This window comes from Gossypium hirsutum, chromosome D07 (assembly GCF_007990345.1).
Source record: "Gossypium hirsutum isolate 1008001.06 chromosome D07, Gossypium_hirsutum_v2.1, whole genome shotgun sequence".
In the NCBI taxonomy this organism is placed as follows: domain Eukaryota; kingdom Viridiplantae; phylum Streptophyta; class Magnoliopsida; order Malvales; family Malvaceae; genus Gossypium; species Gossypium hirsutum.
The window spans coordinates 4019609-4036026 of NC_053443.1; the positions used below are offsets into that span (position 1 = coordinate 4019609).

The window sequence follows — 16418 nt, forward strand, 5'->3', positions numbered from 1 at the left end:
TGTGCAAATTTAAAATTCCAAAGATATGTTGGATAATATCAACTTAACCTAAAATTCAAAGCATTCATGTCAAAGTCTTTGGAGGATCAACGGGATTCCCCAGTCCCCTAACATTCCTGCTAAATGCAATCATGGCCGCGGAGGAGGCTGTTCAGGGACAACCTGCCTCAACCTATTCGAAGCAGCAATATTATCATCAATGTCATGAATCAGAGAACAAGCAATATCAAAACTGACAGAGTTAAGACTTGAAGGAGGCATCGAACTAGGAGATAGCAAATTCGATGGCATAACATTAGCTGCAGGGCTTACACTAACAATAGTGATTGGATTGCTAACGACATTGGGGTCAGAATGTTCTGTAGTAGTTGGGACAAGAGGAACAACAATAGTATAAGCTGGAGGGGAATGTCTTCTTCTAAAAGATGGCGGAATTTTAGCAGCGGAGGAGCTTTTACCAATCTCCCTCTTCCTTGTCGGATCCACATGAGAGCTCAAATTGTTGATTGTCATCGCATCAAATCTAGCTTCAGCATCGTTCAAAACAGCTTGAAGAGAGGAGGCGCGAACATTTACATTATTTATTGAGGAATCTGGGCTCATAGTGCGTTTGCGTTTTGAACCGGATTGCCCCCAAGAAGCATTAGAATCTTAACCTTCGTGTGGGCTAATGCCACTGGGAAAATGTTGGGAAGAGCTATGCAGACTAAAGTTCTCTGGGCTGAGAACATCCTTCGGTTCAAGTTCAATGGGATTAGTAGCAACAGTTAAGTCGACATTTACATCAACATAGATTACAAAATTAAAGAGTTTCTAGGTTTAGAGTATTCAAGTATAGTTGCGTCTATTGAGGCATTTGAGGAGAAATTGAAGGCCGCAAAAGATCTTTTCCTTCCTGTCATAGCTCGTGCTCTACTAGGCTCAACATAATTTTCAGTGTCTTCAAGCGGCAGCCTCGCGTTGGTAAATGTAACTTCAGTGTTAGGGAGCCCTATGAATCTTGGAATGTTGTTTCTTTGTTGAATGGAGGCATCGGTGAAAGTAGTTGTTCGCAAATAAACTTCTCTAGGCAAGTAAAATTTCGAGAGCTCTAATAGGAGCCTATCAATTTGCTGAAGCTATCTCTAATAGCCGTTCTCTTGCTCTAATAGCTGTAGCTGGGAATTGGCTCCTGATGGTCTCATCAACTTCATCATCTGAAGGGAAAGGATCAAAATTTGGAATGGGGTTAGTGAAAGGGTTTGGGGATGGGGCAAAAATAGTTTGAGTATTGGAGTGTGGGATAAAGGCGAGAGATTGAAGGTCGTTCGGCTAAGTTTGAATAGATACATTCACTGGAGGGTCATCATCAACATCAATTCCTTCTGAGGGAGTTTTATCATCGCTATCATTTTCTTCCATAGCCATGGAGGGGTCAGACTCTGGATTGTCAACGTGCAAAGCATTAGCTTAAACATTATTAGTATTTGAAGGTTGGTGGCTTGAGAGCATAGTCGGCCCCCGAAGAAGAGGTACCAAGAACTGGTATGGATAGAGAAGAATTTTTAACGTTGTTAATCACTGAAAGTACTTAAGTTTTGTCTTTGTAACTACAAATGTTGCCATCCATTGTACTATCTAAACTTAATCTTGTTTGGATCAATGTGTTATTCAGGTAAAGCCCTCTCAACAATATCGACTCTAAGATTTAAACTTGGTTCAAATACCTAGGAAAGACGTTCACTTCCACTTTTTCCAATTACTTATTGATGAAAGTATCTAATCTTATGTAGAGGTATTCATGGGGTAAGTCTAATCATGATAGTAACATTCTTTATACTTATTTAAGCCCAACTCACCATATGTATAAATGGTTAACCCAAACTCATTTTAGACCTTCCAATATTTTTGTTTTTATTTTAAAAAATATTTATTTATTTATTTTAATATTTAATAAGTTCATATATATTTTTATTTATTATTGTTTTATATATAGTGATCTTCAATTTTTTAATATTTTACATCATATTATTATATATATTACTATAAATTTAATTTTTATGTGTTATAAATTATATAATATAATATATATAAAAATAACATAATATAATATAAAATATTATAAATTTAAATATTCAAGTTTTAGCTAAGCCCGTTTTTTCTATCCAAATTCATTTTTTAGATTTGATTCTCTAACTTCTGGGCCAACCTTCAAACTTAAAAATAGCTCCACCCGTTAAGAGTTCTAAATTCTTACCGTTGAAATTCATTTTGGTGTGGGAGGCCGTAAGTTTGTGGCTTGTATCCATATTTGAGGTGATTATGTTAAAGAAAGAAATTTATGGTTTAGTTTTTGAAAATATATTTATTTTTATTTTGAGAAAATAGTTTTCATTTTTTTAAAATGAAAAAATATGTTAGATAAATAAAAATAAGAATTTGTCTTTAATAATGTAAACATGCAAACATATGGTTGGTAGTTTTTTTTTTTCAACAAGAAGATGACAAATAAAATTTAGGAAAAATACTTTTATGATTCAAACCACGATACAAAATTTAATATTTATAAATTATAAAAATGTTTTTTTTGTATTTATGTAATTTGAATCATGATAAAATCATTTAAAGTTGAATTTTAATAAAAAGAATGAAAATAACTTCTTAATAATATATTTTCTTGAATATTTTTCATTTTCTAAATGGTATCTAATTCTTTGGGAATTGGATGTCTCCCCTACTTTTAACGCACATTATTGTTGTTCAAGTTGGCGGTGAGAACCGCCGCGTCTTTCGCCGTCCTAGTCTAATCCAGCTTCAATGGCAAATGTTTACCACCAAAATTCTAAAACGTAACCGACTGCGGCAAAAAAAGAAGGGACCCATTCCTTAAGTTCCCATCCTGTCATCCGACCTGCCACCGCCACCGCCATCGCAACCTTCGCCATCCACCCATCATCTTCATCCCCTTCCTCTACTGTCGAAATATATAATCTAAACATATAAAGCAATAATAACAGATGAAATGCAAATCGGCGAAATTTTTTGATATTATCCTTTTTTTACTATATACACCCATTAAGGCTCTTGAAAAACGGCTCCAGGTTCACATGATGAAAAAAAAAACAGATTAAATGTAAATGGAGGGAAAAAAAATCAAGTTCTAAGATTAACCATAGTCAAACTCAAATCATTTATCATCAGCATCATCATCATCATCATCACTCAGTTTATGGTGATTAACTTTTGAACACCCCATTCCTCGCGCCACCGCTGTTGGAATCGGTGGCGTAAGTGCGTCAACAACAGTCGCTGATGAAATTTCTATCTGACAAACCCTAACCGCCCCGATCAACTTTTCCGGCAACTCATCCTCGGTCTGCGCTTCTACCAAAAATCCCATATCGATTGTTACGCTCGTCGCGTACCCCAACGCGAGGTGCAAAATCGCGTTAGCAATCGTCGAGCTCGCAATATCCACGTCGATTTCCAGGTAACTCGCACCTCTATGGTAATTACACGTCAAAGCTTTACCTAACAAGCACGCCGCGTAGTTGCCCACCGCTTTTTTGACGATCCAAGGTCCTTTGACGATCCGGTTGACGATCTTGAACCGTTGGTTCCTGAAGGCATCGTCGCCATTGATGAACTGGTAAAGTAACGAACCGGGAGAGATGGGATCCTCAGTAGCAAAATAGAAAACAGCGCTGTAATGATCTTTACCAGGGATCTGGAGATTAACGGCGACAATGAAGCTTTTCGTTGATTTGCCTTGGGATTGAGCTTTCTTTAACGCCTGAGAAACACGGTTATCGGAGCGAGCTAGTACGTTGTCGAGCTTGGAAGTGGACTTGAGCCAGTCCATACCGACGGGAGAGAGAAGGTAATCGCCAGCGGAGGATTTTTGTTTTTTAGTCAGGTAGTTAACGGATCGGAGAGAGAATAGATCCCCGGGGGGTGATGCCCAACCGTTGATTCCATTATCAACATCGACGTTTCGCAACGACCCACCGTTGATTGACTCAGCAATCCAATCGGGCATTGGCGTAGAAGTTTCCGTTGAAGCAGATATGGAGATTTTGGTGGCGGAATCGGCGGCGGAGGGTCGGTGTTTTTGGTTAGTTGCACGCATGATATTTGCCGCCCTTCTAAAAACAAAAACAGAAGGTTGGTGGGGTTGCTGCACTTTGTAGAGTTAGAATAGCGAAGCCACTTTATTAGTGGAGGATTTTATAAAATTGGTTTTGATTTGATCTGATTTTCTTTGAATATTTATTTTTTCTATTATTTCACTAAGAATGAAGATGAAATGATAAATAAATAATAAGAGAGCGACATTCACATTACAAAAGACATCAATGATGATGCGATGCCAGAGCAGAGCCGACCCAAGAAAATTAAAGAGAAAGGAATCATGGGAATCGGAGGTTGTAACCCAAGGTAACGAATATAACTGGCATTTATCTGTCGCCACCATTATGCCATCTTTTTGAAGAAAATGGCTTTTTTATTTGTGGGTTCACGGAGGAAAATCATATGCAAAACTGATCAATAAATATGCTCCTTTTAACAGCTTGGCTAATATAGTTTGCAGCACCTCATAATATAATAATCCTTTAATTTATGATCAATTTGATGTTAATTTTTTTCTTAATTAAATTGGGTTGTTGAAAAAAAAAGTTGAGACTAGCTAAAAAGTTAAATTTTTTTAAATATGAAGATTTGTATACTAATTTATTGTGTACTTCGATTTTCTTTTAATTTTATGATTTTTTATATATTTGATTTTTCTTGTTAAATTGTGCCATGTTAAAAGAAATTAATGTTTTAGTCGATATTTTCATTAAAAAAAATAATTTTATCTTTATTTGATTCATTTGAAAAAGTAAGAACGATTTTATCTTCAATAAATGTAGTAAGAATAGTTGTGAGCTCATCATCTCGACCACGGCTTGGACAAAATCATTGAAAATAAAAGGAGCAATTGAACAGTGGGTGAGCAAGTCTATGAAAGAAAAAAAAAAACTTGGCAATTACCAGCTTCTGAATGGGTTTAGGCAAACACGGATGGTTCAGTGTCAAGAAGCAAATCAAACGCGGCAATAGATGGGGTGATGAGAGGACCAAGTGATGGTTGGCTGGTGGGCTTCAGAATGACAACAGGTATATTTGATATCTTTAATGTCAAAGCTCAAGTTGTCCTAGAAAATCGGAAACTAGCTTGGGACTTAAGATTTAGACAAGTAGAATTGGAAAATGATTATTAATTGATGTTTTGCGGAATAGTATAGTAACAGTAAGTAATATTGATGAAATTAGATTGATACGTGACTGGTGCTCCAAGGATTAGTAAATTAAGTTTCAACATATTTAGAGAGATGATAATAAAGTTGTTGATCAATTAGCTAAGGTGGGTGGGGACAAATTAGATTATTTGGTTATTTTTAATGACCCACCTCATTTCGTGAGAGGTCTGTTGGAGGGGATATCTACCAAACAATAATGGATAATAGTAGAAGGCATTATGTTTGCTATTTTGTAGGCATGGCCTAATTTATTCTTGTAAAAAAAAAAGGAAAGTGATTTCACTCTTTTTTTTTAAGATTATTTAACACATTTAGATAAAAAAAATAGAATAATGACCAAATTAATAAAATAATATAAATGTTGACAATTAAATTTATCACAAATTATTAAAAATTTACTCCATAAGAACTACTTCTTTTTGTTGAAATCAGGGTATCAATTGCCGGTAGTAGTGACTCATTCCCTCACCATGGGTGCATTCAAAAAGGTAAACGACTAACCATGAAACGTGCTCCATTCTCATGGACGAGAATCAAACTCTTATCTTCATGATTAAGGAATGCGGTGAACAACCATCAAACTACACTTCATAATTTAATAAATAGATAAGTATATGATCTAATTCTTCAATGAACTGTACTTTATCCCTGATAAAAACCCAATAAGTTAAGACAGTTATGGTTTACTATTGGGAGGGTGGAGTTGAAAAGTTTGAGCATGTTTGCAGTTAATTCTGAAAATATATACTGGGAGTTTGGGACCAAACATCGGTGATTGTTATGAAAAAGAAGAAGCAAATTGGGTTTGCTCAATCTAAAAATGGGCCAGAAGGTGATTGTGGATATTCCTAAGAGAAGATTTTGTTTCCAGGTGGCAGAGGGCTCTGCCCAGCTCGTAATGGGTGACGCATGCCGTACGTACATATCATAATGGGACTGGGTATCCACGATATGACACACCGAAAGACATGAATAAGTTAAGAGACATTGGCATGCGGATGCGAGTATTGACCCCTGCCTAAAGAGAACTCAAAGTCAAAACCGGGACCACAACTTACAAGTTGCGTAATGAAATGCTTCAAACTTCTTAAATTGTTGACCATATTCAAGCCGGAGTTTAATCATGTTAGGTATAGCAGTAAAATAGGGAATAATTTATATTAAAATTATTTTAAATTATATAAATTTTAGGTATTAATAAAATAGTATCACATTATCAGTTCTTTAAATATATATATAAATATTACATTTTTTAACTTAATTTAATAGTTTTAATTAAAAATTTTAAAAATTAAAAATTTTATAAAATAAACAAATTTGTTTTCTTGTTTTATAATGTATTGTTCATTTTTAGATTTTTTTTTAAATTTTATCATGTTTTATTCTCATGCTATCAACTTTATAAATTCTTTTAATTTATAGGCAGCCAATTTTTCTTTTTTTCTTTTTTAATTTTCTATTTCAACTTTTTTCTTTTAATTTTCTTTTTTGTGATGCAAATAACATATTAAACAAAAGCGATTAAACTAACCCTTCTACTGGGGGTTATTCAAAATGCACACACCATGTCTTCTATTACGAACCATCAATTAAAATATCCACGATCTATTGTTTTCAATTTTAATCAACTACCAAAGTTTTACAACACCATTCCTGATGGTGATAATTTTTCAATTTTTTGCTAAAGGCATATTTTAGTTTTTTTTTTAATTTTTAGTTATTGATTCCTATTTTTTTCATTTTCTATTTTCTATTTTTATCCAATTTTATTTTTAATTATTGATTTCAATATTTTCATATTTCAATTGTTTGCCTATATTTTATAAAAAATAAAAATTAATTTTAAGAAACTTAATAATAAATTAGAAAAAGATATCATATATGAATAAATGTGTAATAATATTTATATATCTTAGTAACACTATTTTTTTATAACTAAAAACTATATAATTTAAGATTGTTGAATGTAGGTTATTGCTGATAAATATATTATATAATGTTTAAAAAGATAATTCAATATGGAAATTTGTAGTCCTAACTCGATTGGTAGAGGCATTATTGTCAATATAGTAGGATATGGATTCGAATGAGTTGAAGTGTATTATCTTCCTATTTATGATTTTAACAAAGATTATGAGTAATTCCAAACATTTTATGAAAAATAACAGATATAGTCACGTTCAAAACCATAAAAACTCCATCGTTGGTCGGGGATACAATTTACACCACTCATCACCTTCTTATATACAGCCACATTTCTTTTTTATTTTTATGGAGCAGCTCCAAGTCCTGCCCCAAAAGAACCCTCGTAATAGAACATAGAAAGAGGGAAAGTTTGCAAAGCATTTAAAAGAACGGAGTCGAGAGGTTAATGTAATTAAAACGAGGGAACCACTCCGAATCCATAAATGTTAGTGCGATCGGGTTCAAAGTCAGTGCGCTTGGCGAACCTACCTTTAATCCTAGGCCGCATTTCAGCGTAAGATTTTCTAGAGGCGTAACGGATTGTCTTCTCAAATTTTCTCTTTTTTCTCTTCTCTTTGTACCTGAGAACTCTCGCTTCTCTTTCAGCTGATGCAAGTTCATGCATTGACTCCGTCCTTCTCCCTTGCTGCTTTGATATCTCCCTCATCATCGCACTTCCATCTGGGACCACTCCAACCTCCAATGATGATGATGCCTGCATATCAAACCCAATTTTTCAAACTTTTATTTCATGACCATAATAATTGTAATAGTAATTTTTTTACAAAGTTGCATGCTTTGCTTACACTGAGGCTATGAGAGTGAGGGTTGTAGCCATAATTAGTGAAGGGTTTGGATCGGGTGAAGTCCGAGTTGACGCATCGATGGTTAACCGGTGGATCTTCGACGCTCTTGCTTTGGGTAGGGACCATTGCGTCAGTTCCAGAGCAGGTCTGCTCCGGGGTTTCGATATTTAGATTCAAAGGCACGTAATCCAGATCCAAATACAGGTCAATCTCCGAGAATAAAAACTGCCCCGTGTACACGTCAGGACTCTCCACATCCTTATGGTTAGGATTAGGAAGCAGCCAAAAAGCCGCCTCCGTTTCCTCCTGGTTGACGTAAGTGTCTCCATCGACGGCCGAGAAGTACGGCTCGTCTAGGAAGTTGTTGACGGCACAGTTGGACTTTACTGCAGGGACTGAATTGTCGGAGTCATAGAAGGGGATAATAGGAAGGCGCACATGCTGGCGGGCGAGAGGGTTTGCTGAGTGGATGTGTTGGTCGCAGGCGACGCAGAGAGCAGCGGCGTCGGCCTTGCAGGTGACGTGAGCCGGCGCTTGCTCGCAGACTTGACAGAGGCAAACACGAGGGTGAGGCGATGCGAGGTGATTGGCGGCGTGGGTAGTGGAATCACAGTTACAGCAAAGGAACGCTGAGTGAGGGCGGCAAAAGAGGTCGGAGGTGGCTAATTTGCAGGAGTCACAAAACTTGGACGCCATTTCTTCAACTTCAACTCAGGCTCTTCAGAAGGATTTCTATCTTTCCTTCTTCTCTTTCTTTCTACTGTTAGTTGGTTCCTTAAATATGTTTGAAGATGTGCTTGTACATAAAAAAAATCTTTAAAAATAAATGCAAATAAATAGATTTCTTTTATCAAATATGTGCTAAATTGGTTGATAAAATATAAATTTATACATTAATAATATATCTATAAAAATATATATTTAATACATTGCGAGTTGAGTTTTCGAACATCGTCAATAAGGTCGAGGTTGACAAGTGCCGTATAGGTATGTAGTAAAATATTAAAATGTATAGCTACTTTCTTTAATTCCACAAGCATATTTTAAAAGAATGTCACGTGTCTTTAAAAATATGCACATACTAAAATTTAAGTCGCACTAATTGAATTAATAAACCCTTAAATTTATCACTCAATTAAAGTTTCATTTTGATATATTTTATACATTTTATTTTAATGTGTATAATTTATTATCTTCATCAACTATATATATATTAATAATATTGTTAATTGAGTTTGTGTCACAAGTCAACTCGACACTAGCTCACAATTGGCGACAAAATTATGATAAATAATTATAGTTTATTTAATATTTTTATCTAATATACGTATTTATGTGTTTAACTGTCGTTTTACTCATAATTTAATCTAATTTTTATTTTAATATAGTACATATTTAACATATTATTATCATTAATTAATTTCAAACAATATGTTTCATTATTTATTACATATTGTTTTTAAACAAGTCTATATTTTAAATTTATAATTTTTACGCACATAAAAAACCAAATTTTTCAAACAATAAGAAAATTCAAAATCTCAAAATAAAACGTATATGATTATATAAACATGTTTTTTCTCTTATCGTTTTCAAATTAAAAAAAAATTCAAGAAAATTACCTATTTCTTTTCTCCTCCCCTATTAATTTTAGATTACGATATAAATTAAAAACAAAATTATATAACAAATATATTTATAAAAGTAAATGATGTTTTGATTAAAATAGTAAAATAAAGTTTTAATACCATCTTAAGTTCAAATTCTATTAAAATACATTTTTAATAGAATATTTTATCATGCACATATTTTTTATTTTTATATAAAAAATATAGAAAGATGAAAAAAAATATTCTTAAAATAATATAATTCATTTTATAAAATAATGATATATTTTAGTCATTCAACCTCGAATGACTTATTATACCAATTTAATTGAGAGCTTAATATCTAGTATAATATAATATAACGATCGAGTATAGTAGTAAAACACCAACAAAGAAAGAAAGCATGTTCGAAATTTAAAAAAAATATTAAAGAATCATGAAAAACGAATATGAAAGATAAAAATATATATAATATTGTGAATAAATAATAGATTAATAATCTGTAAAAATAAAATATAAGTAGTTAAATGTTATAAATTTTAATTAATTTTCAAAAACTTTAATTTAAAAATTGTTAATGAAAGAATGATTTATTGTGAATGTTGAAATTCAATTTTGTGTTCAAGAAAAATAAAGAACTTGCCGATGACAACAAATTTAGTGGGGGATAGGCCAATAGAAGGGAAACACGTGGAAGAGGCTTAGTTGAAAATGGAAGGAGAGAATAGTCAATTTCAAAAGGAGGTAGGTTTTCGTGATGATAATAATGGGGGAGTGCATGAAAATAATGATATAGCTGGGAGATTGGCGAAGCAAGGAATTTGTTTTTGGGTCAAAATTAAATCATAATTTTTATAATAGTAAAAATATAATTTTTAAAAGATTGAATCAAAATTATTATATTTAGGGGTTAAAGTATAATTTTATTTTTATAAATTTAAAATTTTAAAAATTTTAATGAGTCAAAATAAAAGAAATTCCATATTAAGAGTTCGGGGTTCTACCAACCCCTTAGATTTGTCCTTTTATAGGGAATTTTTTTATTTTTTATTTATAATGAAAATAATGATGGAAGACTAAGTTGTATTTTTTTTTTCAGAATTTGGTTTCTTACATTTATTTTAAAGAATTTAACTCTTTTTTAATTATTTAAAAGTATAAATTCAGTGGTTAATATCATAGCAATTTTTATGTTAAATTTAAGTTTATTATAATATCATTTTTGTTGTTACAAAGCTATTAAATAAGTACATTTTATTTTAAAAATATTACATCGATACATTTAATATAAGAATTTTAAAAGCGTTAATAATTTAGATTTAAATTTTGAAATTTATCAATTAGACGGAGGAAATTCTTAAAAACAAAAGTAAATGCACAAAGAATAATAATAAATTTTTAAAAACATAAATTCTTCATATTTCTCATTCAAAACTTTTCATTTATTAATAAAATTATTTTAACCATTTCCTTATATTGGTTTCATGATGAACATCGGTCAAAACCTGCAACAACAAGTCTGGTTATCGATGCAACCACCATTGATGCTTTCACCATACTTTTCAACGCAGCTTTGAACGCATGCTTCATGCGAGCAATTAGGAAGATGAATCGGAGACATCATGCAGGCAGCTTCAGCTAACTCACCTGTTTTAATTCCCAGCCCTACAAAAAAAAAAAAGAAAACCAAAAATGTAAGTTAAAATATTTTACTACAAAGGATCGATGAAATGAAAGGGGAAGTGATAATAATACCAGGAGACAATATGAGGAAAGATACGAGTAGGAGAAGGAGATATGAGTTCTTCATGGTTGTCAAATGGTAAGTGGCTAATTCTTGCATGGCTGTTTCTGCTTCAAAACTTGAAGCTTTTTATAGGCAATAATCAGTCAGCTTTTTTTTTTTTTTTTGATATGGTGTCCAGCTTTGTAATAGTTAGCAACATTCATAACCATCCTAAAATAGGAGGAAAGAAAGATAATATCTCACCTTACTGTCCTTAATTACATGCGATTTGGATCTTGGACAGGCGAATGCTGATTAGATTACCTTATAGACTACTTTTTTCCTAACATGGTAGAAATTATGCCTATTTGGAACAATTTATATATGTAAGCCTTTTCATATTTATTTATTTTATTTATATATATGTTTTATTATTTGATTTTGTCAGATAAATTAATTAAGATTCAAAAAATAGATTTACTAAATTTAAAAATATTTTAAGATTTTAAAATTCATTATTAAATAAATATCTAAAAACAAAATAAATCCTAATTCCCAACATTAAATTCAATTGTTCTTGTTCAAATTAAAATAGAAGTCCAGTTTAAATAACCTTATTCATTGGATATTAGAGTCCAACAAAATATTTGTGTTGAGGATTTGTTTGGATAAAACAGAGTAATTGAATGAAAGTGTAATTACTAGGATGATAATTACATTCTTTTGTAATTACAAAGAATTATAATTCTCTAGATGTGTGTAGTTTACAGAGTATAATTAATTTTTTATGTCATTTTGGTAATATAATTTGTAATTGCACAGTTACATTTTTTTAGGATTTAAATAATATAAGTTTTTTTTTATAACTTCATAAAATAAAAATAAATTATTTTTATAATATAAGTTCTTTTCTATAATCATCCCAAACACTCATACATGCTCATGCTTATAATATAATGACTTAAATATGCATTGAGCCCATGAACTTATTACTTTCTCTCAAAATTGATACTTATGATTTTTTTCCTCAAGTTAGTACTCGAATTTTCAATTCATCAAGAGTTTTGGTACTTTTCTTGTAATGGCATTAAAATTAGACACGTGTCATTTTTAGATTACGATACATGATAACGATGATATCATAATGATGGCATACTTCAATTTTAGATTGAATGATGATACATATGCACATAATGAACATGACTCATTTGGATTTAGATTGTTTTTATATTTTAGTTTTATACATTTTGAATTTGTTTCGAATTTTTAAAAATATTTTAAATTTTTCAGACATTATATTATTGTCACGTGACTTCCTTTCAAAGAGTTACGTGTTCCAAATTTAACTCCGTTACAATAAAGGATCAAAACTAGAATGAAAATTCGATATCAATTTGAGACAAAAAATCCACAAATACTAACTTGGGGGAAAAGGAGAAAGTGAAAAGTTAAGGGGCTAAATGTAAATGTATGGCCAATATAATTTTATCAATCAATGACCCACTCAGCCCCTCTAAAAGCAAAGGGTTTTACACCCAAAAAACAAAGCTTCCATAGTAAAAGAAGCTTAGCGAGGGTATCAAAGTTGCACTGAAATAATAGGGTTAATTAGCAGAAGTTGCACTGACAATTATAGTACACGGGTTTGTTAATTATGGCGGTAGGCCATGAATTAGCCACAATAAATTCCAAGAGAGGGAGAGGGACGTGGTGGAGGGAGGGAGGGTTTTTATTTTATTTAATATTAATATTAATATTAATTTAAACTTTGTTAGAATTAATATCAAGAATATTTATAAAATTTGAGAATTACTGTTTTCAAACTATGATTAAATTGATATAATATGTAAAAGTTAAGTAGTAAATTTGTTATTATATTAATTTTTTCAACTGCCACATCTACTTGCCCTTTGCGATTTTAACAGGAGTGGTCAAAATTATTGAACTATTTAACATGCGTGCTCAAATTGCAAACTTTTTATTTTAAGTGTCTAAAATAAATTTTTTTATAATTATATGACTATTTATGTAGTTTACACTAATTCATATTAAGCTCTTCATTCATAATAGCCAAAATTTATCTTATATTCATCACTTCTAGCAAGTGGCGGAGCCATAAAATTTTGTTGGAGGGCAAGAATTAAACTGTATATTTTTACTATAGTAAAAATGTAATTTTATTATTTTAATAGTTTATATATTTATAATTTTAACATATTAAATTATATTTTTATCATTTTTATGGAAAACAAAATAAAATTTTAATATTACTAATTTAAAATTTTATAAATTATAAAAAAGTTAAAAGTTAAAAATTTATGGGACAATGAAGATTCAAAGCAATCAGAAAGATGAGACGGTAAAAACAATGTATTAAATAAAAAAGGTAAATTACACCTAAAGTTATTAAATTATTAAATAAGTTTATCTTTTAGTCCTATAATTACAAAAAGCTATAAAATAATTATTAAATTATTTGAAAGTTTTTATTTAAGTCACTGAACTATTCTAAAGTTTTTATTTAAGTCACTAGGTTGCTAAGTTTTTTTTTTAAGTTCAATTAGCGAGTTCTAAGCAATGATTTGACAATCGGTATGGTAGATTAGTACCCATAAACTAGTTGAAGAACAAACCTTCGATCTGATTTGCTCTGTCGATTAGTGTTGGAGATCGAAGAAGAAAGTTGTTCGGATTTTGATTTATAGATTCGTGACTTTCAAATCAGTTTCATGAAAGAAAAACAAAATTGTTGAATAGAAGGGGAATGAGAGATTTTGATTGGTATAAGCAGTGTGAACGGATTAGGCCATACAACAACGATTTTGACAACCCAATGACTTAAATGAAAACTTTCGAATAATTCAATGACTATTTTATATTTTTTTTAAAGTTAAGTAATCAAAACATAAACTTACTTATAGTTTAGTGAGATTGAGTGTAGTTTGTCTTAAATAAAAAGGGTAAACTACATTAGTAGCCACTTAACTATTAGTAAATTTATTTTTTAGTCATCCAAGTATGAAAAGTTACAAAATGATCACCCAACTATTCAATTTTGTCATTTTCTATCACCAACTTGCTAACAGTGGCAAGTTTTATAATTAACATAATAGCAACTTTAACCCTTAATATTTATACATTGTGTTTATTTAGTCTTGAATCTAAAAAATCTAACCCTCAACAATTACACATTGCTTAATTTGGTGTGTGTTTCGCAATTTTGCTTTTCTTTGTGACCCTTTTACCTAAAAAGCTAAAAAAAAATACATTTGTTAGCTAAATTTGATTGAAAATATACAAAAAATAAAATGAAAGCACCAAAAAATTCAAGATAATAAATTATTATTTTTTCTCATTCTATTAAATTAACCCTCAATGCCACAAAAAAGAAGAAGCAAAACTACCCAAAAAAAAAGAAGAAGAACTAAATTACACAATATGTAAATGTTGAAAGTTAACTTTTTTTAAATCATTATTAAGTTGACATAATTTAGAAACGTAGAGAATTAAAGTTGCTATTATGTCAATTTTAAAACCCGCCACCATTAGCTGAGTGGTGACAAAAACAGAACAAAATTATATAATTGGATGATTATTTTATAATTTTTCACAGTTGAGTGACAAAAAAGAAACTTACTAATAATTGAGTGGCTACTAGTGCAATTTACCCTAAAAATATGAATATTTTTGATAATATCTAAAGAAATAAAATTGAAGTAATATTTATAAGCACAAGTTAAAACAGACAAAAAGAAACCGACTAGAAGTTTAATTTAAAGTTACAAATGCAGAAATGCTGGCGTCGAGTCGCCGCGTAAATCAGACAGCTCAGCTGCTTAAGATTTGATACCAATTAAAGATGAGCACATGTCCCCTGATCTGCAAGAGACATAGAAAAACTGTGGGCTTCCATTCTAAAGTTTCAACCCTTTCGAGGAATATGTGGTTTGACTTTCAGTATGAATTTATAAATCATAAAACAAAAGGTTGATCTTTTCACCAAGATTGAAAATTTTACAATACAAGAAACTATAACCTGTTTCGTATATGGAATTTGGTTGTAATGTAATCAATAGGGATTTGTGAAGGAAACTCTTTCACATATCTAATGAACATTCTCAGCAAAAAAATTTTACATTTCCGATTACCAAAAAGGAACAACAAGGCAAAACCCAGAAAACAAAGAAAAGAACAGTAAAATTTTGATATTGGGTTTGTTGCCTCTAATGGCGTTCGTTACCCATTTCTTCTTTCACTTTCTCACCATTTTTAGCTTTCTCAGATCCTTCATTGTCCTCACACTTACCATTTTTATCATCAAAACAGGAAGGTTTAATGGAAATAGGGGTGGCCAAGAACGTAGGTCTCTCCTCACCGGCCATTATCACCAAAATCTTCTCCTCATAAACCTTCACCTGCTCGCTGGAATCACCGTCTTTTTGGCCACTTTCAACATCAGCTCCTTCACCTGTGGTGGTGTCCAAACGACCACAAAGTCGGAAGTAGGAGCAACCTAAGATCAACAGAGCAAAAGCGATGAGACCGAGAATCGCTGCTAGCCCTCCAAAGAGATACGGTACGGGAGAGTGCCACCATGGAGAGTGTGGTTCCGCCATTGCTGGTGCTGGTGACGACAATGACGGTTTGGTTCCTGTTTGTATTGCTTTAACACTGCTAATAGAGAAGGTGGTGGGATTGCTTTGGGTAGTGAAATAAAATAATATGCCAAAAACAGAAGGTGAGGGCTGTTATTTTATATGCAGGGAAAGTTTTAAAAATAAAAAATGCAACTTCTGCGATTCTGCCTTTTGATCGGAGTCACCGACTTGTCCCTTTTTACCATATTTTCGTTACTTGGTAACCACGGATTCAATTTAAACCGAAGTTAATAACGATCGCGGGGTGCACTCAGCTGTTGGCTGGGGCAGTGACCACGGTGCGTTCTGGTCGGGCATAGATGGCTAGCAGTACTTGACCCATTTCTCGTGTGGTTTTTAGTGGAAAATATCGACCTTAAACTCCTTTCTAAAAA

At 31.8% G+C, this 16418-nt stretch overlaps 2 protein-coding genes across 2 annotated transcripts; both read right to left on the reverse strand.

The window, feature by feature from the left end:
* Positions 1-2997: 2997 nt before the first annotated feature.
* On the reverse strand, positions 2998-4491 carry LOC107953721 (protein ENHANCED DISEASE RESISTANCE 2-like). Its single transcript, XM_016889110.2, has one exon. It carries the CDS (start codon positions 4106-4108, stop codon positions 3167-3169), a length of 942 nt encoding a protein of 313 aa, XP_016744599.2. The 5' UTR covers positions 4109-4491; the 3' UTR covers positions 2998-3166.
* Positions 4492-15181: 10690 nt separating this feature from the next.
* Positions 15182-16159, reverse strand: LOC107955969 (protein GLUTAMINE DUMPER 3). The gene has a single exon (XM_016891740.2). The coding sequence runs from the start codon at positions 16000-16002 to the stop codon at positions 15610-15612; it is 393 nt and encodes a 130-aa protein (XP_016747229.2). The 5' UTR covers positions 16003-16159; the 3' UTR covers positions 15182-15609.
* Positions 16160-16418: the final 259 nt, after the last annotated feature.

What these genes read in the sequence shown, in the direction of transcription:
- LOC107953721 (XM_016889110.2), bottom strand. Translation starts at nt 4,108, where the DNA reads ATGCGTGCAACTAACCAAAAACACCGACCCTCCGCCGCCGATTCCGCC.
- LOC107955969 (XM_016891740.2), bottom strand. Translation starts at nt 16,002, where the DNA reads ATGGCGGAACCACACTCTCCATGGTGGCACTCTCCCGTACCGTATCTC.